This window comes from Merops nubicus, unplaced genomic scaffold (genome assembly GCF_000691845.1).
Source record: "Merops nubicus isolate BGI_N331 unplaced genomic scaffold, ASM69184v1 scaffold5915, whole genome shotgun sequence".
Taxonomy (NCBI): domain Eukaryota; kingdom Metazoa; phylum Chordata; class Aves; order Coraciiformes; family Meropidae; genus Merops; species Merops nubicus.
Window position 1 is genome coordinate 70,968 of NW_008609144.1, and position 26,898 is coordinate 97,865.

A 26,898-nucleotide genomic window follows, 5' to 3' on the forward strand; every position below is an offset into this window, starting at 1 on the left:
CTGGTATTGTTTGATACATGCTCCATATTTGGGCTTGCAGTGAAATAATTTTTTAGGCTTCTTTGGTTCGCTATTTTAAATATTCTACTTGAAGCAACTGAAATTTTAGATCCCTTGAATCATGCTGATTCCTTAGCCTGAATGATCAAATCCACAGATGGAACTCTACAGAACAGCTCCCAGCAAGAGTATAAGTAAGGCTCTGGTTTACCTCTGGGTCATAAGCAAGATGCAAGATTCACTCTACCGTTGCATCTTCAGCTAGTTCATTTGTGAAGGTTATTTTCATCAGACATTATGAAATTATGGATTTGGTCTGATTGTTCTATCTGGCAGCCAGTCTAGACAAGGGGTCTGTCTCAGTTAGATGTGGCCAATTACCTTACGAGAGGAAATTAAAGAAGAATCCTGGTATTGTATTTCTTAATCCCCTTACTGTCTCCCAGTTCTGCCTCTCCTGCATTCCTCCTGATTGCTCAGTGTTCAGCACTACTCAAGCCTCTTGTGATGGTGCGTCTCTTCTACAGCCTCCTACTGAATTAACAGCATTGAATGGCATCAGGCATATTTTCCCTTTCCTTCTTGGACCCCAGACACCCTACAGCCACTGTCCTTGCACTGCCTTTCCAGATAAACGTGACAAGGCAAGAGGGTGCTGAGGAGAGACTCATTGATGTTAATTTGACAGGCAGCTGAAAATGTGTCCTTGCAGTAGAAACTGAAGCCAGGAGTCCTACGTGATAATTCAAAGTGCTTTTATTGCAGATCTGTTCTTTTAGTCTTTTTTTTTTTCTTTTTTTTTTTTTTTTCTTTTTTTAATCTCAGTGCTATAACAATGGATAATGGATTTTTGGTAATTAGCAACCTCCACAGGAAGCTGTGGGATGCTTGGGAGAGCCAGGGCCTGAGATAGCCTCACAGAAGTTGTGAAACCAGGCAGTGCTCTGCTGACCTTTGAAAGCTGTTGGTGGATCTACCCAGTGGTCTGCTGGCCAGTGTAAGCGCTGTGAAAACAGAAAGGAAAACAGTGCTGATCAGGTGACTCAAAACCACAGCAAACACTGCTTTTGAAGCAGTACAAATCCCCGACGGGATCACACAATTAAAGGGGATTAAAGTCCCAGTCATTCTATTGCTGAAATCACTGCCAAAACTTCTCTTGGCCGGTGAAGAAGAAGCTTGGCCTAGTTGGTGCCGTTAGCCACAGCTCTCCAAGGGATGCTCTTTTCTTTGAAAGCTTTGTCCGAAGTGAAAGCAGGAGGTTAATCCTGTGTGAATGCCTGGTAGTGTCTGTTCATTTGTCTGGGTGATGTCTGAAATATTTGGTGTTGATCTATAGAGCCCTCGGTCCCTGGAGCACTGCTGGACTTGCAGCCAGCCTCTTTGCACGTGATATGGCAAAGGTCCTCTGAGCAGCTCAAGACAGCACATCTCAGAGGAAAGGAGAATGAAACACTAACATAGCCTTGTCAGGAAAAAAAAAAGTTTCATTTTTAGTTTAGTTTTATCGTTGGTGTGCTCTGTAACCTGAAAATTCAGTTCAGCTGATATTCCACATGTTGTGAAGATAACAAGGGTTGTTATTTGATTATTTAATTGTACTTTGTATCAGCTAGTATTGCTAGGGGAAATGGAATTTATGTTCACAGATTGGAATTGATTTTCCTTTTCTTTTAAGGGGGTTAACTATTCAATATCCTGGGCTTTTGTCATCTGGATGTAGAGAGTTTAGGAGACACCTTAATGAGATAGAAAGGCTTGGTCATTTATAATCTGATGATTATACATTAAAGATATACATTAAGGATGATCTGAATTAATGTGTTATGAAGTCTGATTCTATGTGGCCATCTTTGGACATATTTAACTGTCATTTGTACTCTTTAGTCCTCTTGCAAGGCAGAGGTATAGAAACAAAGTCACTTTGCCCTTTTTAAAGTAACTGTTTAAATCATAGCGGTGTTTTGATTTTTTTTTTAAAGTGGCTTCAAAAGTTATGTCTCTACAATAGACATTAAACCCACAATGATTTGATTCCTGAACACTGGTGGGATTTTAAATATCACTGTAGGTAGGAGAGTATGTTAACAGCACTTCTCTAGGGAATGTCCCTTCTGTAATAGTAGTAAAATTCTGAAAATCAAGTCTCTATACCAGTAAAGACTTAACTTTACTCCTCTAAACAATCAAATTGCCTTCAGAAGGACTCAGTATGGGTTTCAGGTTAATCATGCTTTTAGAAAACTAATGAAAGGAACAAGTAAAAAGATCCTTGTTGACAATACAAAGCTATAGTAAAACTTCAAATTGATGCTTACAACAATTGAGTTGTTAATTGGCCACTGGAAACATCAGGAATAATTTTAATTTTTTTTTTTTTCTTTGTCTTCCTCTGTGCCCCTTTTCTATAACCCAGGAATTAATGACACTGTATTTGGGAACTACAAGAGAGGATCTATTCTGATATCTCTTGTATCATTAGCCATGTTAAAAATAACAAGAGAGAGCATATGCTGCTTTCATTTAAAATGGGCTGAACTGTGTCTGCTGCAAACATTATTCAGCAGTCCCTGGAGAAATTTAAGAGTCAGCCAGAATCCCTTCTGGGTCTCCTGTTGCAACACAGTCTATCAGCACTTTCTCAAATAGAAGCCAGTGCCTTTTAAGTACAATCCAGCTTTTAATTTGAGTAGATATGAACAATGCATCTTTTTTTTTTCTGAAAATATTTTTTTTTTTAAGATTTGTTTGTCACTATAGAGTGAAATGGATAAGTTAAAACAATGAGTAAAAAAAATTCCAGATATAAAACAGAGACATGGCCTATAAACATCAATGCTGAGATTACAGCTGTGTGATCTAACACACCTTCACTTCGTATGTTGAGAGAACAGTTTGTCTAAGTTAGTTTTTCTCTGCAGCCACACCAGGGTAATGAATATGTGTTTATTCTCAGGAAACAGTATTCCGGCTGGATACTCAGAACTTGGAGTCTGGCAGGTTGAAATGCCCTTTCGATCCTCAACAGCCTTTTGCCTCAGTGATGGCAGGTAAGAAACCATCAGAGCCAGGCGCTCCTCTCTGATGTGTGACGGCTTCGAGACACAAAATCTGGGATCAGAGGGTCAGCAGATGCTGTCATTGGAGCTCCTCTGGTATTAGTCGTGTTTCTTATGCTGGTTTGTGCTCTTGGAGCTGAAGGAGCCTTCAGTCTGCAGATGCCAAAGAGCTGGAAATGCAGCAGCACAGAGACATCTGAGTGGCTCTGAAGCCTCTGCCAGTTGAGCAGGAAAGCAATTTCATCCTCACCCAGTCATCTCTCCTTTAAGAAGACAACAAAAAAACCACTTGGACAGACAATGTTTGAAGCGCTTCTGGGCCCCTTTCTGCAATTATCAATATGTTCTGCCCTTTGAAGTCTGCTGACATCCACTATTTCCATAAATACATTTTTGAGGTTTCTATTGCTCGAGTAGCCACTTCTGAAGCTGGAAGCCTAGGAAGAAGATAGTGCAATCTGCCTGCTGCGTGCATCGCAGCGCTGTGTGGTCTGACATTTGGTGCCGAGGAATGTCAGCTTGACCTCTGGATTTCAAATCACTATAAGAGCTACTTTTGTCATGGTTTGGTTCATAGCTTTGGACAATTTTCATTTAACTTGTCCGTCAAGCATATGAATACAAGATAAGAGTGAAGCACCATGACGTTTTCATTTACAGCCAAAGAGCAGTGGTGACAGTGCTTTGAAGTATCGGTCACTCTGTGTTATAAAAAGAATATGACTAATGTTCAGTCTTTATTCTCAGATAATAAGATAGATGATTTGTGATTCTGACCCAACAGATGGGGCAGGACTTCCTTTATTAAAAACAATAGATTAAAGCCAGTACTTATTCTTCTCAGGGACCCCTAGTACTGTTTAATGACCATGAAGTCTATTTTTAAAAAGGCATTCTAGAAACATTAACTTTTTTTTAAAAAAAAACCTGGTTTTGTTTGTTTTTTTTTTTTTTTAAATGGAATAAAACTCCATGATTTATTATAGTGTTGGCTAATTTCAGTAGCACTCTAGTGCTTTGACTGCTGTATTAAATCTTGAGAAATAAAGAAGCTGCCATGTTATAGCTAACTAAAACATGAACTTTGGTACATAAGAATTTTCAAGCTAAATAAAATTAATGGTCAGAGTAGTCTAGTATCTCTTCTCTGACTGTGCCTGGTGTCAAGTGCTTCAAAATAATGTATAAGGAACATTGTGAAATGTTACAGACCTGACCAGAGAATGTGTTCTTGACCAATCTTTAAATGATTGCTTTATTCCCAAAAGTGCTAGGAGAGGAGTAGAGCTCATGGATAAGATACTGCACCGGGGTGCAGTTCAGCCTCTGCCACTGATGAGGGAGGTAAACTTTGGCACATCACTTCTCTCTACCTAGTTTTATTTATGTGCTAAATGGTGATAAAGATTACTGATATCCTTCAGAAAGCACTTTGAAATCAGTTATCTATATGAGATAAATAATATTTAATTATAATTCTATTCATATATATAGATTAATAAAGCTGTGTAATTTTCAGCCTTTGTGGAAATGCATCATCTCTCTCTGAATTCTACACAGAATTTTACCCCAGTTAAATTCCACCGATAAATTTGAAAAGCTAGTTTTTCTGACAAAAAATCTCCTACTCGTCAGCCATCTTCTATTACAAATTAACACTCACCAATGCTGTTTTGGACGTGACTGGAACTTGGAAAAAGAGATACCAAAAGCCAAGAGAAGTGCTGAAAATGCCTTGTCAGCAAAGCCTAAGCGAGGATGGAGAATTTCTGTTAGCCCTTCAGATTTATCGATCACTGAGTGTCTGTCAGTTAGCAAACACCAATTACCCTGCCCATTCCTCATTATGACAAATGCCTTTCAGAATGCACTATTGTTGCTTTACAAAGGCGACATGCCGTCTGAAAGATGGGCTTTCCAATACTGTCATGGAAACAATACGTAAGTAACAATAATAATGAGATGAAAGAAACCTGATAGATCTTTTTTTGTCAGATAAAGTACTTGTGGATTGTGGGTATTTTGGTTTGGTGGTGTTTTTTTTTTTTTTTTTTACCCCCTTGATCTTTTTTTTTTTTTTTTAAGTGCATTTACATCTTTTGCAAACGAAAACACAAACATCTATGTTGAATGGTATTTATTTTGCATTCACTCTCAACAAAGGATTTCTCTTTAAAAGATCTTGTGAAATGTTTCCACCCAGAATATCAGAAAACCTGGAGAAGGAACTCCTGGAAGGGGATTTTATGTATCATACAGCTTTTTACATGATTATTATTTATAAACCTGAACCTTTTTTTCTTTTTACAGACTCCAGGGATTTATTATTGCAAATCATTAAACAAAAACCAAAATACTGCAACCAATAAAGTTATCTTGTTATTTTGCAGGAGAAAAAAAAAAAAAAAAAAAAAGAGAATTGTAAAATACAGTATGTGGTAAAAATTTTTTCACCATGGTATTGTTTCTTTGCTTCTTTTTAGAAAAGTACTGAGATCTCAAGGAAAACAGAAAATATTGTGCAATTCTTAAGGTTTTGAAGCTTTACATTGCCAACAAAGGTGGCAGATGACTAAATAGTAACTGCAATTGCAACAAACACACTCTACTGTATTATAGATACAGTTTCTTTGTGAGATAAATTCTGTCTGCCTTAAACAAGACATCTATTTTATTAGGACCACTTGCTATATAAAAATGATCATGATTTGGTTCTGTATCCATTAACATGCTACATGTTTGAGAAGAGCTCCTGTAGTGCCGAAATTCCTCTTTGTGAATGAAATACTGGGCTGAGATCCCTACAGCAGGAAAGGGCCAAGCTGCAAAGCTCCTGTACTGGAGCATCCATTATGCTTACTAGCTTAAGGCCAGGAGCAACAAAGCCACTGGGGCTGTGGCAAGCCTGGAACACAAGAGCTTGCTTGAATGGACACGACTATCTGGTTGTGTCCTCACCACGACCTCCAGGTCCATGGTCAGTGCTATCAGGGCAGGATGCTCAGATCAAACCACTTTTACACCCTTAAGAGCACAGCACCCAGTAAAGCCTGAGGAATTTATATTTCTGGGTGCCTAGAAGACCTGAAATTATACTTGGACTCCTTTACTTCTCAGGCATATAATTATAAATATTAATCTCATTTAAATTAAAGTAACTTCACTGAATCCAAAATCCTATTAAAATACAAGCCAATAGCACTTTTAAATATTAAATTAGTTCATAGGTGAATTGCACACAGGTGTTGTTCACCCAGCAAAACACAGTTTTAATTTTGTTTACCTCACAGCTGTAGAAACCCTGTTTCTTTTTAATTTGCAGATGGGTATCTTTATGCTGGAACAGCTTCTGATTTCCTTGGCAAAGACACTGCTCTAACACGTTCTCTGGGCCCTTCTCACGACCACCATTACATCAGAACTGACATTTCTGAACATTACTGGCTTACTGGTAAGATCCCAAACATATACTGTTGTCATTTGCATTGTTCCTGCCTCTCTGAAGTTAATAGCCCCTTTCTTTTATAGATATATGTCCAGTAACAATAAATATAGACATTATATCATGCTATTTTTCGATTACGTAGGCTTTTTTTAAAAAAAGCTCAGTGGAACAAAAATGCACTTGAGAAAAGTCACAGAGGTGAAAATGCTAATTAAGGAAAGAGCGGGACCATAAGACCTAATCATTCTTTCCGTCTTTGATCTGTACATCTGTATATAGTCCTGTAACTGGAATAATATCATGGCTTAAATGCTTCTATTTCCAGTCTTGTTGGAATAATTTTTTTTTTTAAACCCTTTTTTCCGTTCACTTCTTAAAAACTGTTCCCTACAGCATGTTGAAATGACAGACTAGAAATTCCACGTTTTTAGGTAGGAGGTCTTTTCTTTTTTTCCTTTTCCTTCTCTGACGGGGAAAAATACCTTTTGTTGCTGTGAGGATAATTTTAAAACCACTAAGGGCACCCTAAAATAGCTTCCCAAGCAAAACACTGCTTTTTCTTGCCCGTTAAAAAACATTCTGAGTTAGTAAACCCTCGAAAAAACTGGCTGCATTTACACCCAGCCAGTCTCAAACCACACACAGAGTAACATGGAAAACTTCACTCACAAGCTAACCCTGCTCAATTAAAGCATCCCCCTTTTAGCCATCAACTGTCTTTAAAGATGTGGCAACACTGGCTCTGATTCAGGATGCCTGTGTAACTCTTGTGGGTGCATTGTAAAGCCGGGGCCTGCTGACCACAGGGTTAGGTTGTCTTCCCAGCAGACAACTTCTGAAAGAGATAATTTTGCCTCTTAACTCTTTGAGATGTCAACAAGAGGAAATGTTCTTTTCTATTAGTATTTTTTTTCGTGCTCCTTTTCTCCTTTCTTCTAAACTGTTGCCTTACATTTCTGTAACTTCATTACCTCAGGATTTCTGCTGTGGAATGAGGAGGAAAGGAGAAGCCACTTGACGTCATTTGCCTTTCCAAATAAGAAAAGTCCTTCAGACAGATAGAAAAATGTCACATCTTACTCTGCTGACCTGTCCCACTTTCATCTCATTTACTCAAAAACGTTTCCTGTCCCACCTGTCCTATCCCTGGTCTCTCATTTCTACAAAACTCTTGAGTAGTGTAGACTAGAAATGGGCTGCAAGCGATATGGACCAGGATGGGTCCTTCCAGCAGGCAGCCCTCTGACTGTAACTAACTGTACAGCTGAATATCCATTTTTGTCACTGGTAAGCTGCTTATGCTCAGCACGGAAAAATGGATGGAGCAGCCATTTTCCTAAGGGATGGTATAATATCCTAAAAAGATGATTTACTGCAGCTTGGTTCTGAGGAGCATCTGTTCTTATCATTAGTATAGATACACCTTGATGAGCATTACAGGGTTCATTTCCCAGCCCGAAATAGCTTAGAACTTAAATATCCAGTTCTAAACATTTCTTTATGGAGTCAAGGAAACAGTATAGGAACACAGAATAAACTAAAAATTTGAGAACTGCTTATATGTTTTAGTTTGGGGGCTAGGTGGGGGGTGTCTGCCTTTCTTCTTTCTTTTAGGTTGATTCATGATTATTCTGTTTTCACTTGAAACATCTGTATTTGTGAAAGTTTTCTAAGAAGAATAATATATTAATATGTCTGGGTTTGAAAAACAGCTTTAGTGTGCTAGACTGAGACATGAAAATTACTCCACACTATATAAACACTGAAGACCCCATATAATCTTCAAGTTTACCTTGTTTCCAGCCATGTAAAAAACTACAGCCATGCCCTGTCTAAGACTTACATACACAATCCATGCAGTGTTATACAAAGAGGCATAGATATAAACTAGGTGCTTTTAATATTTTTAAACAGACCTTTTAAGGTTGGAGAAAATTTTGAGTGCAAGTCTAAATGATGGGATCATTTCTGCAATAAGCCTTAGGGTAGTCGATATATTTCTGGTTTATTGTGTACTGTTACCAATTACCTACATTTGTGCTTTCAGCCAATGTTGGTATAAAGAAAATATTTACTTGATTTCAGGTTTAAAGCTCCCATCTCATCTAAATTCCCTCCTCCCTAAATCTACCACCCATTTTACCAAGCATGTGTTAGACCTCCAGGAAAAGTTGTACATACTTGAGTAATTGTACAATTAGAAATAAATTATTTCCAGGCATGACTCGTATTTTACTTAGGATAAGCTTAAGATGTATAAGTTGCTTTTTTCCAGAGGGCTGAGGAAGTTTGCTATAATGCACTGTAATATTTTTAACATTTAGTCTTACTCTGTTTCTGGAAACAGGGTTATCCTTTCCTGAGGGAAGGGAGGGAAAGACAAAGCATAGGGGAAAAATGCGTAGGATAGCTTCCAGTTCCTTGCAGGGCATCTGTATCTTGACTAATTAAGACATGTCTTAATCTCAGTGACTGAATAGCAGCTCCACAAAGGAGAAAGGGAGGAAGGCAGCTAATCTTTCCCATGACTCACGCTCACACAGGCTCATACTCCTGCATGCAGTGTCACTGAAGACAGAAGGGATGCTGCTCAGACTTCAGCTCTTTTCCTGCAGAGCCAAAGAATCAGGTGCTCCCACAGCTGCTGACCAGAGCTGCCTCACCCACAGCCTGGCTGGGGACGAGGCTGGTGGCACCGCTCTGCATGGCAAAGCTGCCCACTGGAACCCAGTCTGCTCTGCTCCAGCCCAGTGAGCAGGGGAGGGCATCCCATATCTGATATGGGATATCTGAGCCCTGCATACATGCACTAGACAGCTGCACATTCCTCCCTCCCTTAGAAGCTAAAGCCATAGTTGGAATGAGTACTTACTTCCCTGAATTACTTTTTTTTTTTTTTTTTTTTTAATTGTAATTTAGTCATCTTTGCCAGGGCAAAGGCTTGCAGGCAATGACTTCTTTATGTCCTGTGAACTTTGGATGGGATTCATCTCACTTAGCTCTAAAAGGAGTAAGTTAGCATCCTGTCTGAGGTCAGTCGTTTCGCTAGTCTCTGTCTGTAATTTACAGAGAGAGAGATGACATTTCCAGAGGGTGACTCACCCCACCTATTGTAGGAATCCATCTTAAAATAGGATTATTCATTATCACTTTCCTTCTTGTGTGCCTCCCCAAGAGGGGACCTGGATGAATATAGGTTAGGACCTTGACTTCTAGATGTTTAAAGGTAAATGAGGTGAGCACTGTCCTTTGCATTTTATCATGCCATGCATTTCTGGCAGCTCAACTACAAAGAGCTGCTGCCTCCCACTGTCTTGGGTTGCTTTTTCATTTCTCATGTTCTGGGATCTGTGATTCATTTGCTGTTCTCTTTTTCTGAGTCTAATTACTCTTCTTTGTAGGTCTTACTGAGGCATGCAACAAGATCACTCCAGTGATCCCAGCAGTGAGGGACTAGGTGTAAAATTTTTTCCCACTAGGTAACAAGAACACATTTAAAAAGGCATGAGCAACACCTGAATTTATTGTACCATCTGTTGTCAGAGCTCATGGTGCCTTTAATCCCTCATTTTGTTACATACATTAAGCCATGGAATTAATAAGTGGGAAAAACTTCTATTGAAGCAATTAGGGGGAAACTATGTGTATAGGAAAACAAACAGTGGTTCAAAGTCATCATCATATAATTGGTTTCCCATACAAAGAATCCAAAAACTTAACTCACAGTTGGTTTAAATGCACTTTTTTTCTGTTGTATGGATGGATTACAAAAGATGAGACAGAGCTCTTGCTTGCAGAACATAATGTGCTTTTCAGATCATGATCTATTTCATTAAAATATTTGCAGTCTCTTTGTCTTCATATCTTTTACAGTGTATTTTTTTTTTTGATTTAACTTTCAACTTCAGTGTTTTCAATTGCGATTTAAAATCGTTAAATATTTGTGTTCCTTTAATTTGTTAGAGATTCTTCTAAATCTGTTCCAGGAATTGGTATTGAGACATTTGTTTTTGCATTTGGCTTGCCAAATAAAGCAATGAAATTTAATTTTAAAAAATCATATCTTCAGGGTTTTGTTCTGTGAGCGTGGATTAAAAAAAATCTATTTGAAATTCAAAAGCATGCTATGGAAGTATTGCACAGTTTTTTCTATTAAATAGCTATTTAGCTAACTGCATAGTTAAGAAACCATACTGGAAGTGTATTTATGTATTTATTCACGCTTAGAGATCTAATCTTCAAAGTAGCCTTACAGGCCCTGAGAATTAATTGAATATTTTCTTTAGGCTCATTTTGAAAACCTAACTTAAATTTATAGAGCTTGATGCCTGCATCATTTCATTTTTCTGCTGACACCATTCTCTAGTGTCAGAGAGCTTTAAAATTGAAGCAGCACTGTGGCTATTTTGTCCCATAAATTTAGTCATCTGTCACAAAGGTGCACATTCAGCACTTAAACATATTCCGTTTTGTCTCAAGCCTTTGACTGAACTTTTGAGTCAAGGACCCTTTTTTTGTTCTGTGTGTACTGTAGAGCTTATGGTGAAAATTCCTGAAGGCTAATAAAAAGGAACAATTGTTATTAAAAGGAGAAAGGCATAAAGATACATTAAAAGCTGATAATAGTGTTCCCCACATTATCACCAGTGTGCTCTGTTTGCTCTACCATCTTACTCCATCCTCCTTATTGCTTTCTACTGCAGCCTGCCTGCTTATGGGGAACAAAGACTGTGTATTTTATGGCTGAAAGAATGTATTTTAGAGTCAAGGGTCTCTTTGCACCGTATTTGTATAGCCACTTCTGTTTAAAGAAGATTGTCATTGACCCAACTGCTCTCAGAAGAGCTGATCTGTTGTAGCACATTGGGGAATGTCTTAAAAATCACTCCCCCAAGTACTTGGTTCACTTGTGCAAGATAGTGTTGTTGCCTGCTCTGCTGCACACAGGGACTCCTGGAATTAGTTTCATTAATGTTGGTGTAAAATTTAAAGAAAAAAGCAACCCAAACCCAAAACAAAAACCCACAACTGGTGAGAATGTAAGAGTAGGACTAGAATTCATTGAGGGAGTTGAGGAAGACAGTGAAGGACATGTATTAAATTATTGGCCCAATAAGCATTCCTGTAAGATGCAGGCAGAGACACCAAAGCTTTCTTTGGAAGAGTGCAGAAGTAATATAATGGCTCAGCATGTCATCACAAGGCTTGTTGTAGCATTTCTTTGAAAAAGCAGATTTAAATAACCCAAACAAACCATTATGTTGATACAGCTAATGTGTTTTCATGGACAACAAAGTGTGTCCTTAAGACTGATCAGTCAGTTGTGGAGTTTGGTGTGCTACCTTGAGAATCCTGCCATGGCACTTTATTAGATTTGGTAGATATGGTCAGTAAGATTGGTATAGCACAGGTGTAGGAAACTTTGAACTTGGGAATGTTGTCAATTATATTGATCTTTTAATCCCATGGACTAATAAAGGTTCTTCCAACTGCTTTGCAAGCTATCTCTAGTAAACAGTAGTATATTTCTGTACTCATAACTGCTGCAATATGTAATTAAATGAATATTAATTAGCTAATTTAATTAATATTTACTCTTCTTCAGATTTTTTTAAAAAAACTTCTTTTTTGGAACTTCTAGGAGCAAAATTCATTGGAACTTTTCCCATCCCGGACACCTATAACCCAGATGATGACAAAATCTACTTCTTTTTCCGAGAAATATCACAAGACAGTGGCACGTCTGACAAGACAATACTTTCCAGAGTTGGGAGAGTTTGCAAGGTGAGGAGTCTGTTCTTATATTTTACTTAAAAAAAAACAAAAATGAACAAAAAAAAAAAACAAAACCCACATTTGATTCATTTCCATGAGAAATCTAATTTCTCCAAGTCAGAACAAAATAATGTTGTTACCCAAGTAGGTTTTTTTGCATGTATGTTACTTGTGCCATCTGAAATTTACCTGTCTGAAAAATAGACTTGATACTGGCTGTGTACCACTTTCTAGAAAGCTACAATGCTTATAAATTATAATCCCGTGTCTGGATTCTAATGTATTGACCTTCAGATATGCAACAGTGACCTGCTTTGCTTCACAAGCTTTCAGTGAGGATTGACTTGTTGAAGTGTACACAATGGCAAGATACTTAGGGTTTTGTGGAGAGTGCCCAATGAATAGCAGGATATACAAACCCATCCCTTCAGCCTAGCTCAGTACATCATCCCTGGGCATTACCGAGAGCTGGGGTCAGTCATTTCTTTCTACACATTCCTGATAATCAGTTGGGGTGAGGGAAGGCTAAAAATGTGTATAGTTTCTGAACTACCCCCACAACTGCCTGGAGATTTCCTCCCCTGGGAAGAAGAGCAGTCCTTGACCTGTTGACCAAGAGGACCCTGGCCCTGGATCTGCTCTAGTGTAAAAGTTTCATTTGGTTGGTGCCTCATCTCTTTTAAAAGATTACTTCCTTCACTTTCTCTTTCATTATGCTTGGTTTTACCCCTTCTGAAAGATTTCTGCTCCTGAAGTATTCACAGTGCAGACTCAGGTTTTCACGAGCTGCACTCCTTTTGAGGAATTATCTCTGTCAAGGGCAGAAGTTTCCTCAAATGGTAATGAGAAAATAAACCAATTTCTGCATACAAAGACAACAGTCAGTGTAAAGTTTTGTGTTTAACAGCCATCTGGTTTTGCCAAGGTCTTCTTCCCACTACAGCAGAGGGTCTGTTGATTTCTTTGTCAGACATACTTTCTATCCACTCCATTATCCCATAATACTGTAGGAAGAGAAACAGTCAGTACAAGTGCTCTCATCCTGTTCTTAGGTGTTCACTAAATCCAGGTATCCAGGAATCACTGGTGAGAGTCAGGAAAATGAATGTTTAAAGTTGTCTCCTTATTAGTAAATGCAAGTTTTAAGCAAATGTTTATCATGTGATGAACTAGATATCAGCAACACCATCACAGCAATCACACAAGTAGGCACATTTCTGTGATATATGTTCAGAAGCTTTTATTTGCTTAAATTTTCCGAGCAATGTGACCCTGCTGGTAGTGAAAATTGTCTTCTTAAGAATCTTGAAAATTAGTTAAAAAGAAAAGAGTTTGTGATTTGTAATAAGATGTGTCTAGCAGAAGATCCATCCAACTAATGGACACACTGAAAAATGAAGTGAACATGTGTATGAAAGTATAAAACTACAAGTGCTCTGCAGTCCAGCCAACTGTTAACTCCAACTGAGGTTTCAGGGACTGCAGCCTTTTCACACTTCTGTCTTTAACCTCAAATGTTAAGAAAACAAAAAAAACTCATTCATAAATCAGTTCTCTAGTAGGTTTTTAGCCAGATGACAGAATGGATAATCTTTAGTTGGGTATTTCACAGCACTGTGATTAATGGCAGAATGGAAACACAAACATATATGATTTGCTGCTAGATGTGGCATTTGCTGATTATGAGAGAGCACTTAATGCATTAGGAGAAATTGGCAGACAACATTTTCAAGCCATGGCACATGAGAGATTGTAGTAAACTAAGATATATTAGCTGGAGATCTCCAGCATCCTTCACCTAGAGAAAAAAGGAGATAAGATATCATAATAAAAGCAAAAGTATTATAAGGAAATCCTAATGACTATGTGCAATTGTACCTCAAATGAGACTGAATTTGTAAAGTAATCATGTCATTGGGAAAAAATATCTTGAATTTTATTTTTAATAGGCAAACAAAACAATGGAAACTGATAAGTAAAGTGACTATTATTAATGTTAGTTTTGCACTGCTTCTGTTATTTACTGAGTACTTCCCAACGGATGTAGAATTCTCTTGAAAATTCAGACTCCTGGATTTTTGTATCTTTGTCTTGATTACTTGCAAATAAAAAAAAAATTGCAACGCAAATTATCATAATGAAAATATAATTATTATGGGTATTTAATATAAATTAAAATATGCAGATAGACTCCTCTGTTTATGGACTAAGGTCCTCTGGATCTGTGCTCTGCTATGAAACGTCTGCTGTGTTTATTCCTCTCTGTTATGGGATCAGTGTCTTTGGTTGGAACAGATGATAACATGACAATTGCTATTTGCACTGTCTCACTGATATGACCTGTGCTGCACAAAGTTAAGGTTTTGCCTTCTCTCCCTCGCAGGCAGAGTAACAGTGAATGGGAGGAGCCCAAGAACTTCTGAAATCATTAACTTGGTGTAAACACATTTTTTTTTCTACTAGAACTCAATTGCTCTCTACCTCACTGTGCCTTTGGGCTCCTGTACATTAATGCCAGAGACACATGCTGAAATTAGAATAGGCTTTGTTTTTAATGAGGAGGTTAGTCAATGCTATTCTTTGGCTAATTTTCAATGCCTCAACAATATGGTCTCTCACTGGTCCTTCCCCTTAGGGAAATCTTTGGAAAGCATTCCCTTTTCCCAGCTACTTTCAGACCCAGAAGATTACAATACTCTTTCTGGCAGCTCTTCAGCCAGAGTCAAACAGCTGTCACTTGTCCTGTTCATAAGACCATACTTACTGCCTTAAAGCATGAGTTGTAATGTCAGCCACTGTAGCACTAAATAGCACTAATTTAGATTTACGTCATCTGCATTCTGTGTATCACTAGGGGATATCAGTATGAATTGGGAGGAAGTGCTTTCAACAGTCACTTTCAGAACCAGCTGTGTAATTTATCATGGCAAATGGCATTTCCTATTTTTGGTTTGAGGAAGGCAAAGTATCATTTGCCTATCTGTAATACCTAATACTACTTCTGGTATGTTCCTACTTACATGAAGTGTGACCTGTTGGATTATTTGCTTTCTTTTCAAGTAAGTTCTTAAGTAAAAAGAAAAATTGCTATTAAAGATTGACCAGCAATGCTTATTTGATTTTTAAACCACATACAGGTATATATATGTCTATGACATGATCATATAAACCTTGACTTCTTAAGAGCATGGACTCACATATTTCTTTTTCTGGAAACAGAGGCATATGCGTTTACAGTTACACTGTCTTCAAGCCCACACTATAAAGACATGACACAGTCATTACACACTGAGCCAGATTTTGAAAAAAAAAAAATTGCAGGATCCATACACTGTGCCCTGTGCAGTGGAGTACAAAGCCAGTTCCGTTTCTGTATACACATTTGCCACAAAATGATCACAGAATTCAAATTCTAATTCTAATTAAGGACAAGCTCACATAAGCACAAATACAGCCCTAGAAAAGGGCTAGGTTTCCCTCCTATTTCCCCACTCAAATCAAGTGAGAAATGAAAGTCCTGATTTATAGAAGTATAGATAGTAAAAGTTTTCAAGAGGGAGAAAACTTGTGGGGTTTTTGTTTATTTTCTCTACAGAAAAATTTTTTTTTTTCATATCTACAACTTAATTCTGTTGGAATGGAATGGAAATTAGCCAAAAGCAGTAGTCTTTCTATTGCAATGTGAAAATCCTGTTTATTATTACAGTGGTTTGCATTTGCTGTATTACAAGCTTCTCTTTAACAGTTTTGGTGATGTATTGCAAAAGTTACGGCATGCAGTCTCAGAGACCAATTTCCAAAACCTCGACTGCCAAGAGATCAGGCTTGAGACCCTGATGCTTTCCCCTATTTCCCAAAGTTTTCAGTACCCAGAAGCAGCCTTTGTTCCAGTGGGAACAAGTGAGCTCTTTGTGGTTTTGGTTTTATTTTTTTGTACAGCATTTCACCCTCACATATACCATGCTGTACCTGGGGATGAGTATATAGCAGTTAGGCACAACCCTCTTGGTTAAACTTTACTTTCTAAACACACTGGAATGTAATCATTTTAAGAGCTCCTGAGTCGAGAGCCCAGGACACACCCAGCATTCCACCTTTGGGTAATGTGATTTATTTCCAAAGCCATGAACATGGGCAGAGTTCAAGGCTATGACCCTGCCTCCCGTCTGGTGCTTTAAGGCAATTTGTACTCCCGGGACGGCAGGAGGGAGTTGTTCCTCCGCAGCTCAGGCCGGGCTCTCCGGTGGGCTCTGCCATGGGGCTGCTTGTGTGTAAAAGTTAGGAGGTGTTTTTCTTCTCCTGGAAGTGGTCTAGCCATGCCTTTACTGTGACTAGGGATAACTGGGTTATTAACATTCTTTTCTTTCCGTGTTGTGTAATGCATCACTGTGCAGATAATTGATCTATCTCCAAAACGATTTAACTTACCCACATAGCATAATGCTTTACCGTTCAGCCCTATTAGCTTGGGTCCCGGAAGCAAAATAGCCATGTTAACATGTTCTCAGCAGGGCTAATTAGTCTGGGCTCAGAGCCATGCTCGTGCAGCTATCCTGCTTCCAGTTCTGGAGGCAACTCATTCCAGACGAGATTTAACTTACTGCGCATTACAGGTTACACACTTTGTCACCATAATTTTACCTATCCACAGTGCTAACCATGTGTAATGGGTTGGTTTGGGCTTTTTTGTTTGTTGGCTTGTTTGTTTCTTTGTTTGTCTTTTTGGGGGGTGGGGTGGGAAGGGGTCTATTTTTTTTTTTTATTACTCAATGATAATGATTAAAATTACTTTGAAAATGTCATCCCTAGAAAAAACTTCAGCTGTCATTTGTCTGTTGAGCATCTTTGCAACAGCGGGTCTTTCAGCAACCAGCTCCTCATGAGCTTCCAAATTTGATATTTGAATATTATATACCATTTGAAAGTTTTCTGTTTATGTAGAAAAACAGATACTCATCAAGATGATTTCATTTTAAGAGCTGATGTGTTGGAGACAGGCCAGTTCCATATATTGTCTGCCTCTAACTGTGATGAATTAAGAGACACAACATCAGGCTTTGTCAGGTCTTTTGGTCCAACTTTCCTTATTGGCAAGGGTTCAGGTGTGAGTATAGGAAGCTTTGTATGTTTTTGTCCCTCATGGGTGTGTTTCAACAATGTAATTGGTGTTTTTTTGACAAAGGAAATCATTATTTGCAGATGAGGCAAAAATATTTAAGTTATGCTTATATATAAAGAGGTGTGACTGAATTTTACTGAGCCTCAGGGAAAATTAAAATGAAATTGTAGTGTCAAGACAGAGCTTTAAAAACTGGATTATGAAAATTCAGCTGCATGATCTCTGAAGCAAACTCTGGAAATTATCCTAGTTGCCAGAGAGACCCATTGCAGAAGACACTGTCAGTAATGCACTGGCTGAGAAGTGGGAATTCTGTAGAGTTAATTGGATTGGAGTTCCTATGTCTAATCCAAAGTCCCTAACTTCAGAGTGCTTTGATTCAGATGTTCAAGTATCCATAAGAGTAGCAAGTAATAATTTTGTGTTTTTGGAAATTTTCTGATGTGATAAAACTAGTTTCCTGATTTTTTTCCTATCAGTGCATTTAATATGAAAATATACCATAGCTGACACTTCAGTCTTTGCTATTGTTGATTGAGTACATCGTGGTAAATGCAGATGTTTCAGGATGTTAAATTCTAAAAGACTCTCTAAGTTGTTGACCTACCTTTGTTTTTGGTCTCATGCTTTTCTAGCTCTCAACCCGTATTTGTCAGTACTGTCACTTTAGGTGCTGGTATGTATCCAGATGAGGAAAGTAATTAGCAAGCATTCACTTCAATCAATAAAGGAAGATGTTTATTTTTTAGAAGAAGGCTCTTTCCACCTTCAACCCAAATCACTCTTTAAAGGACATATTTTCCACTGAATATAAAAGGAGCTTTGCTCTACTGTGTCCCTGGAATGTGAAATTCAAGGCATTCCAATTTAAGAATGCGAAATTCTGAATGTCAAATTCAGGCCTATTTGTTCAGAAACAACAAGTTATGGAGAACTTGAAGCAAGGTGAATTCCAAGTTCCAGGTTAAGAATGCTACATTTCAAAACCTAAAGGTTTTCACCTTTGTTGTTGTGGTGTTTTTTTGTTTGTTTGTGCTTTTTTTTGTTATGTGGGGTTTTTGTTTGTTTGTTTTTGTTTTTCCTGTCTGTTTATATCCTTTTTATGTATTTACATTATAAATTTACATGTATATTAAATATATACGAAAGTTTAGATGAGAGACAGATAAAGGCAAATCAACCACATTGGAATAAAACATTAACAGATTATACCCAAAATTGAATGTAGAACTTAAATTTAATTCCTGAGAATTCCTCAACATATTTTATTAGTTCAGCCATCATCCTTTGCTCACATCAAGTTGGAGTGAACAGGCTAATCATAGAATCATAGAATTGTTTAGGTTGGAAAAGACTTTTAAGGTCATCAAGTCCAACCATTAACCCAACACTACCAAGTCCACTGTTAAACCGTGCCCCTAAGCACCATATCTACATGACTTTTAAACATGTCCAGGGATGGTGATTCAACTGCCTCCCTGGGCAGCCTGTTCCAGTGCTTGATTCCTAATAACCAACCTAACCCTCAGCTGGTACAACTTGAGGCCATTTCCTCTTGTCCAATCACTTGTTACTTGTAAGGAGAGACCAGCACACACCCCTTTACAAACTTCTTTCAGCTAGTTGTAGAGAGTGATAAGGTCTCTCTTGAGCCTCCTTTTCTCCAGACTAAATAGCCCCAGTTCCCTCAGATACTCCATATAGACTTGTGCTCTAGGCCTTTCACCAGCTTCACTGTCCTTCTCTGGATCCACTCCAGATGTCTTTCTTGTACTGAGTTGGCCAAAAGTGAACATGATACTCAAGGGGTGGCCTCATCAATGCTGAGTACAGGTGGAAAACCACTTCCCTAGTCCTGCTGGCTATGCTATTTCTAATACAAGTCAGGATGCCGTTGGCCTTCTTTCTGGGCGTGACAAACATAGTACAGTACATCTAATATGTGGTGGTCTTTTAAGAGTTTTGGGGAATGTTCTTAATACTAGCAGACCTGTTGGAGATAATCTTAGCAGGATTGCTGAATGGCCCTAAGGTAAAATGGTGCATAATTATATTATTTTGCTTGTCCCAAACCACATTCAAACTTGGTGTTGTCATCTCCCTGTCTTTATCTGAGCCTGTTAGTTTCTGGCTTTTGAATTTTTCATGGTATGCTTAGTAACAGTCCAGAATTCTTCTTTGCTATATAGTTACATTTTCCATTTTGGATTACATCCAAAGATAATTCAGTAGAAACCTCTGGGTGTGATGTTTAAATATGTTCCAAAATAAAAATTGACATTTTTCATAGTGATCTAAACAGTTATGCATGCTTAATATGAGTACATTGCAATTCTGAATGAAATAACAAATCCACTTAAGGAGCAGAAATCCAAAGCCAAAACCTTGTTTCTCTCACTCATAGTTCAGACAGAGAGCTTTTCCACCATAAATGTGGCCTACAATATTGTAGTTTTTCCTACGGTTGTGATAAAGACCCTCTTTCTCAGTGTCTTAATACCTAGAAATATCTGAATGCTCAGAGTGGCGTCCTTACCCTTAGGTCTCCTCTCAGCTTTGCAATGACACTGGGTCATCTTGCCATACATTTAGCTACTTGAGCTTCATTCTAGTTTCATGCCAAAGGCTTCTCTGGTTCATTCCTGCCAGCATTTACTCATTTCAGCCAAGGAAGCCAAAAGCAGGCTTGACACTAGCCATGGTGTTTCTGCATGCTTATGATTGTATCTGTGCCCTTCTTGCCTAATCCTGCTGTCTAGATAGTCAAGGACATGGACTGAGACAAATGTTTAACTTTTCTGTTTGCTTTGGTTTTGAGATCTATATTTGATGCTAGTTGTGCAATCACCTTTGGACGTGCACAGAGCTCAATGAACAATTTGATCCACAGCCTATAATCTTTTTCTGTAGAAGAAGCTATTTAACCTCTCCAATTCCTTTTGCAACAAGCAGTGTGGTTTACACTAAGGGAATGGAGCCAGCCAGTCCAGAGCAGTGACAGTTTATGAGATGAGTAAACATGGTGCATTAATGATGAGGACCCTTTAGTCTTAGTGCCTGACACGACAGCTCTGTCTCAGATTTTTGTCAGGAAAATTAAGTAGGGAGCCATGACAAGCTCTGCATTATTTTCTGGACAACAATGGACAGTGACTTCAGAACAGTGTTCAGAAATAACAAGTGTCAGGGACCAAAAAAGCAGTCTGGGGTTTTGCACATTTGTACTCTAGGTTATGAGTTTTCTATTTCAAGTTGTGATGGTATCAAGCTCTCAAGAAAGATGTGAAAAATGATCATAGGAGGATTCTCTGAAATCAGGTTTGCCTAGGGGAAGGCTTGATGTCCATGACACATAAATATAGAGGAACTTCTGATCATACTTTTGGAGGTGATGCACAACTCTGCACAGTTCCTATCAGAGGTCTGTGTGTATTTGCACCGTTAGTTCTGTTCTCTAATTATATGCAAATGTTACCACAGTGGTAGAGACCTTGCAAGGCACAGTCTGTAGACTGAAGAATTGCATCGTTCTGCCAGGCTATACTTGATAAAAGACATAACTATGACTAAGCATATTGTACAGGAAGCTGAGTCCCACTCAAATCCTCATTTTTTGGTCAACTAGTTCAAGCAGGAGAAGTGGTATTTGCTAGCAGTATCTGCAGCATCCAGAGTGGTTGGTGATGTCTTATATGAAGCAATATCAAATCTTATAATGAGGAACTTTCCCCATGAAAGGTCCTGTAATGTCACATAAAAAGCAGAATTAATAAGCAGTCACCACTTTTGCTATCGCATGTGGGCTGCAGACGCAGAGATGGACTGACTTTCCCAAGTTTACTCAAGGTATCAATAGGAGAGCTGTCAAAGATCTAAAATTACTTGCCTCCTTTCTGCTGTTTATATTGCAAGTGTATTTTTATTCTCTCTCGTCACACTTCATGTATTGCTTGATGTTTTGGGATCTGACCCATAGCCTGCTGAAAATATGGGAGAAGTCTTTCAACTGACCTCCATATGGTTTGCACAAAAAATTCTGAACCTGAGTTCCTGAAGGAGGAAATTTTACTTTCCTTTGTTAGATCACTACCTAACAGGGTTGAGGAGGGCCAGAACATACAAAGTAAATTGAAATAATTAAAATAAAAGACAGAAGTCGCAATAAGATTTTTGTCTGTTTCTCCATTTATAAGGTCTGCTAGAAGGGATTTTTTTTCATCATGTAAGGCTTTGCTGTAGGGCATGCCATTTTATTCCTGGGGGCTTTGTAACACAGGAAGGCTTCACACAAGGGAAGGGCTCCAGGGCCTTTTGCATTTTCAGCACTTTTCCTCTCTGTTCTCCAGCATTGCCTTTTATTCAGGCCAGGAATTCACTTTGCACATCCTTCTGCACATCTTGCCACTGGCTCTAATTAATAACCTGCTTCTAGAAATTCCACTTATTGTCTTTTCTTTTTTTCCCCCTTTGATTTAAGAGGCTGTTCAGGATAAATACAGTCTTTAAAGTTTTATGAATCACGCTGTTTGACATCTTTGAAGTTGATTGATTTTCAGAAAACTGCACTTTTTGTTCTAATGTTCAATTTGTCACTGTTACTTACAAACAAATAAGAGATTTAATACCCCAAAGATGCAGATGTTCTTTAGCTTTGTTGCCATCTGTTTTCATGCCTTCTGGGTACCAGGACTAACATATGTGCTTTTAAATGAAGATACATTTATATAAGATACAACAGACTAGAAAACAGAACAGAAAGTCTTTAATATACATTGTGTTTTAAATTACTTGCTCATAGAGCAATATTTTTTCTGATGGTTTTTGTTTTAATGACAAACTTACCTTTAACTAGAGGGTCTGAAAAAACTGTTGTTTTGCTTCACTTATACATATATTGTGGATCAGGTAACTGAAATTTCCATATATATCTCCCAAGAAAGGCATATGATGTGACCTTAATTTACTTCACAGATTTTTCCTTGTGGCATTTAAACAGCATTCTTCCGAAGTGTCAGGAAGCCATACACTTACCTACACTCATTGAAGTTGTACATCAGATATTTGCATTCCTAATGTAGTTTGTAGAAACCTGATTTCTCAGTATAAAAAAATATGGTTTAGAACCAGCTCATTGGAAAGGGTTAAAATTTTAGGTTTTTTTTATAGAATAAAATTCTGTCTGATTTACTAAAATCTTATTAGATTAATTCCCCATTTATCTAGATAATTCCTGTGTTTAAATCTCTGTGATATTTTTTGGTAATATTTCCTCAACATGTGACAGATTGAATTGCCTGATTTCAAGTAGGCAGTTATCTAACTCTTTAACTCGGGCAAACATAAGTAACCAAGATTTTACAGGCACTTCTTTCTGTTAAAAAGAAAATGTTTCGGGCAGAAGTGTTAGTATCTGTTACAGCTTGTGAGATTACAAAGAAGCAAGTGTTAATTAAACCTTTATTTATATTCAAAAAGAAATATGCAATCCTAAGTGCCTTCATCTGTCTTGAAACAAAGTTTATAGTAAACACCGCTAATCCAGTGTGCTTAGAAGTGATATTTTGGGAGATAAGATTTCAGATACTCATGGCTGCTCATCTGTTACAAGTAGATTAGCCATATTTTTGAAATTAAAGGCTTGCTCATGCTGGCTTCCCTGTCTCTCAGCATTTAAATTTATCTTGTCTTCTTGTCTCATCTCCCTGAAATGTTCAGCATTTTTTGTCTTCAGTACAGTATCTCTTGTCAGAAATCATTTGAGTGCATGCAGTTCACCACACAGTTCCAGCAGGGTTGAGGCAGATCCTCACTTGGTGTAAATTAGTCCAGCGGTCTTAGAATTCTGTAAGTTTGTGCTGAATCCTTATTTCTGTTCACCTGTGCACTGACTGGCCTTTGCTTTGGTGATTTTCTCTCTTCCATCCATTTTTTTCTAATCAACTGACTACTCAGCCTTTACATCTTATTATACTAATGTCATGCTCTACACCCAGTTCACAGCATTTGAGAATGTCAGTGATTCATTGCAGGCTGATATTACTAAATCTTTTCCACAGAGGAGACTGTCTTCTTTCTGCAGCAACCCACTCTCAAAAACATTTTGGGCTACTATGTCCTTTGTCCAGCTTCTCAGAGGAGTTCATACCAACATGGTCTGAGAGAAAGGAGAATAATCATATTGTCTCAAATATCTGAAAACTCAAAATGTCAAACACTGACCTAATATGCACCAAAAAAAAAGTGTTAGGAATGAAAGGGTGCACTTTCTTCCAAAAAATTAAGACTTCCAGAGCTTAAAAGGATGGCTACTACCTGAGAGGCCAGGAGCAAAGACATGCCTATACTACTAATAGTTTGTAAACCTCCTTGGCCTGAGCTGAGCCAATTCTACATGTAGATAAAATCAGCACAACCTTTGTAATTTCCTGCACTTTTTCAGCCAGTGAGTCGTGGGTGCATATTAGGCAAAGACACTGAGTTATTCAGAAGTGACATAAAGAATTGGAGAGCACTATATTGATCTTAAAACAAACAAACAAACAAACAAACAAACAAACAAAAAAAACCCTCAAAGCACAAAATATACATTTTTTTTCTTTCAGCCATGGCACTAAGAAGAAGCATGTTGGAGGATGTGTCAGCATATTTTATGTGCAACTGGCTAAGTCAGTGAAAAGTCTTTTCAGTCTTTCCATTTCTGTACCATAAATTTGTCACTCTCTGGCTTCAGAAGGACTTGATAGGTCATAGAGCACTGACTGGTTGTTGAATTCCCCTTGCTCCTTTATAAACTGTACAGTGCTATTTGCAACATTTGGGTAGTAAGGCACACCTAGTGAATATTTGTTTTAATGTCTCCTAAATTCCTAAATTCCTGAATTCAAGTAGCATGGTTAACATGGTGTCCTGGCTTGAGAGTGAGGAAACACAGATACATCTTAAATCTTACACATTAAAGCACACAGCACTTGCTAAGACAGCTTCCTCTGAGCACAGTATTTGGTTCACACTGCTCTTTAGGAACTCAGTGAAACTGCTGATATATTAATAAATAAGCATTTGTGAAAATGCTGTGTTGGGTCATGACTTAAGGGTGCTAAAACTCAAGTACTTATCTTCTCATCTCTTGTAGAAGTTGAGTGCCTGCGATGACAGGAACAGGAGCTAGACAAGGGTGATTTTTCCATCCCAGCCACATCACATCTTGCTTCCTCCCCATTTTCTGATCCTAGTCAGGTGGTTAGAGATCTTATCTCCTGTGATGATGCACTGCATCCACCAGAAATCAAAGTGGAAGCCCTGCAATGTGAGAATTGCTTCACTAATGTGAATTGACAGAGGAAGGAAAAGCTTAATGCTTCTTGCTTTTTAAGTTTCTTTGTTGCATCTTTGTAATTGTTTGGTTTTAATTACACCACAAAGTTTATCTGTTGTGCCTTTGAACAGAAAACACACATGCAGAGCTTCCTTTACCTATTGACTTCAGCCTGCTAATATTGACACCTTTGTAATGAATCTGTTGGCTAGATACAAAGCTTTAGGCTTGGTGGGACCTCAGGAAATCAAGAGAGGAGGTAACAATTCTTGTAGGAACAGGAGTTCCAAAGGCCATAGATTAATAGGAATCATTTCCAACTGAGCTAACCTGTTTAAGTAGCAGGTACATGAAGAGGGGAAATGGTTAGAGTGCATTACCAGCAAAGCATTACTCCTTGTGAAGTGAATTTCAGCACTTCAAGCCAACTTTGTGAATGCCTGTAATATTTATAATACAGTCCTGAAGGGCCAAATACAATCTATGGCAATACTATATCATTTCCACCATCCAGTGTTTCCTACTGGCTGGTTCTATACCTTCAAAGTGCAAAGCCAATTAACAAAGTGATTTCTCCTAATGAATCCAGAAGGGATGAATATTTATGACCAAATTTATAGTGCTAAAATTTGCAACACAGATCCCCTAAGCTTCAGAGTTTATAAGTTGAAAGAAGCAGGTACTTTCATAGGATAATTCAGAACCTATAGTTGGGAGGCTGCTGTTGGTGATAACAGTTCTCTAAAGTGTTTGAATTCTTCGTTTTTGGTGGAATATCACTACCCTGACAGTTTTCAGTGTGAACAAAAAAGAAAAAAAACGAGGCATACATAGGACTGTGGAACCTAAATAGATGTATTATTTGGGGCTAAAGAGGACAAATAAATGTAATTCAATAGATTTTTCATGTACTCCATGGAAGGAGGTAAATTCCTATGTAAGCTCCTAGTTCCAGCTTCTTAAAATTTAGAACTTTCTTCTAAGATCCACTCTCCCCACTTCCCTCTACTGTTCCAAGTCAGTAGGACACCTACCCTTCAGAAAGGTAACTGAAATTTCAAGTTACCCATTATAGATTTTTTTCTTTCTCCAGTGAATAAAGGAAATTTGGACAGGTAGCTTGTATCTTGGAAACCCATAGTAAAATAAAGAAAAAAATTCCTTTTGTGGAGGATGGACTGATATTTCCATTACAATGATTATCAAAATATTATGACTAGTTTTCCCTGCAATGAATCTCTTTGTACTATGTACACAAAACAAACAGTGCAGTATTTACATTGCAAGAACTGCTTGTGAATATAGTTTATATTTTTTGAGAAATCTACCCAAGATATTCTGTATTATTATTATTTGGTTTGTAAAGAATTCTTGAAGAACAACTAGTTGCAAAAATTATCATCACAGGGAATAAGAAATCACATGATGTAGACATATGTTTTCACAGCATTCCAGCTGCAGAGCTGATGAGAGAACTTTGCAAACAGATTTGGATGTAATTAGGAAATTTGAGTTGTGCAGTCTCTGAGATGAGAAGTGACTACTGGAGCTACTTACAAAAGGCTGTCCAACACTGATTTGAAAAAAAAAAAACCAAACAAACATCAAAACAAAACCAACCCAAACCAAAAAAAAAAAAAAGCAAACAAAACAACAAAGCAGAAAAACACCAAAAACCCAAATCAAAACCAAAACTAACAAAAAAAAGAGATTTTGTTGTTATGATAAGATCAAACTGTGGAATCAGACTGAAGAAGCACAGTCAATACTGTGCTACCATCAAATATCATGTGTGAAAACTCTTCTTATTTTTTTAATGTTTAAAACTTTTATTTTTCTTAGAATGATATGGGAGGTCAAAGGAGCCTAATAAACAAGTGGACCACTTTTCTGAAAGCCAGGCTTGTGTGTTCGATACCTGGTCCTGAAGGAGCAGACACACATTTTGATGAGCTGCGTAAGTTGATTTATCTTTGATGGTTCATTTTGATATCAGTATTGCTTCATTGTTTTTCTTGTTTGTGGAACCACTATGTCTTCTTCTGATTTTACTCCTCTTCCCAACAGTGCTATCTCTGATTTTTATCAGAAGTCCCTGATTGTAACTGGAATTAGACTGATGAGAAGTATTTTTTTTTTTTCCCCTTTCACTCCAAAAGCTTGAAATTGATAATCTGATTTTGTA

The 26,898-nt window shown here is 37.9% G+C and overlaps 1 protein-coding gene across 1 annotated transcript in view; it reads left to right on the forward strand.

Moving 5' to 3' along the window:
• SEMA3D (sema domain, immunoglobulin domain (Ig), short basic domain, secreted, (semaphorin) 3D) overlaps positions 1-26,898 on the forward strand; it is a 95,852-nt gene that overhangs the window by 33,673 nt on the left and 35,281 nt on the right. The window contains exons 5-8 of the mRNA XM_008940513.1: positions 2,957-3,050; positions 6,382-6,510; positions 12,146-12,288; positions 26,556-26,670. Of these exons, the coding sequence (XP_008938761.1) occupies positions 2,957-3,050; positions 6,382-6,510; positions 12,146-12,288; positions 26,556-26,670 (481 nt within the window). The remainder of the gene's footprint in view (positions 1-2,956; positions 3,051-6,381; positions 6,511-12,145; positions 12,289-26,555; positions 26,671-26,898) is intronic.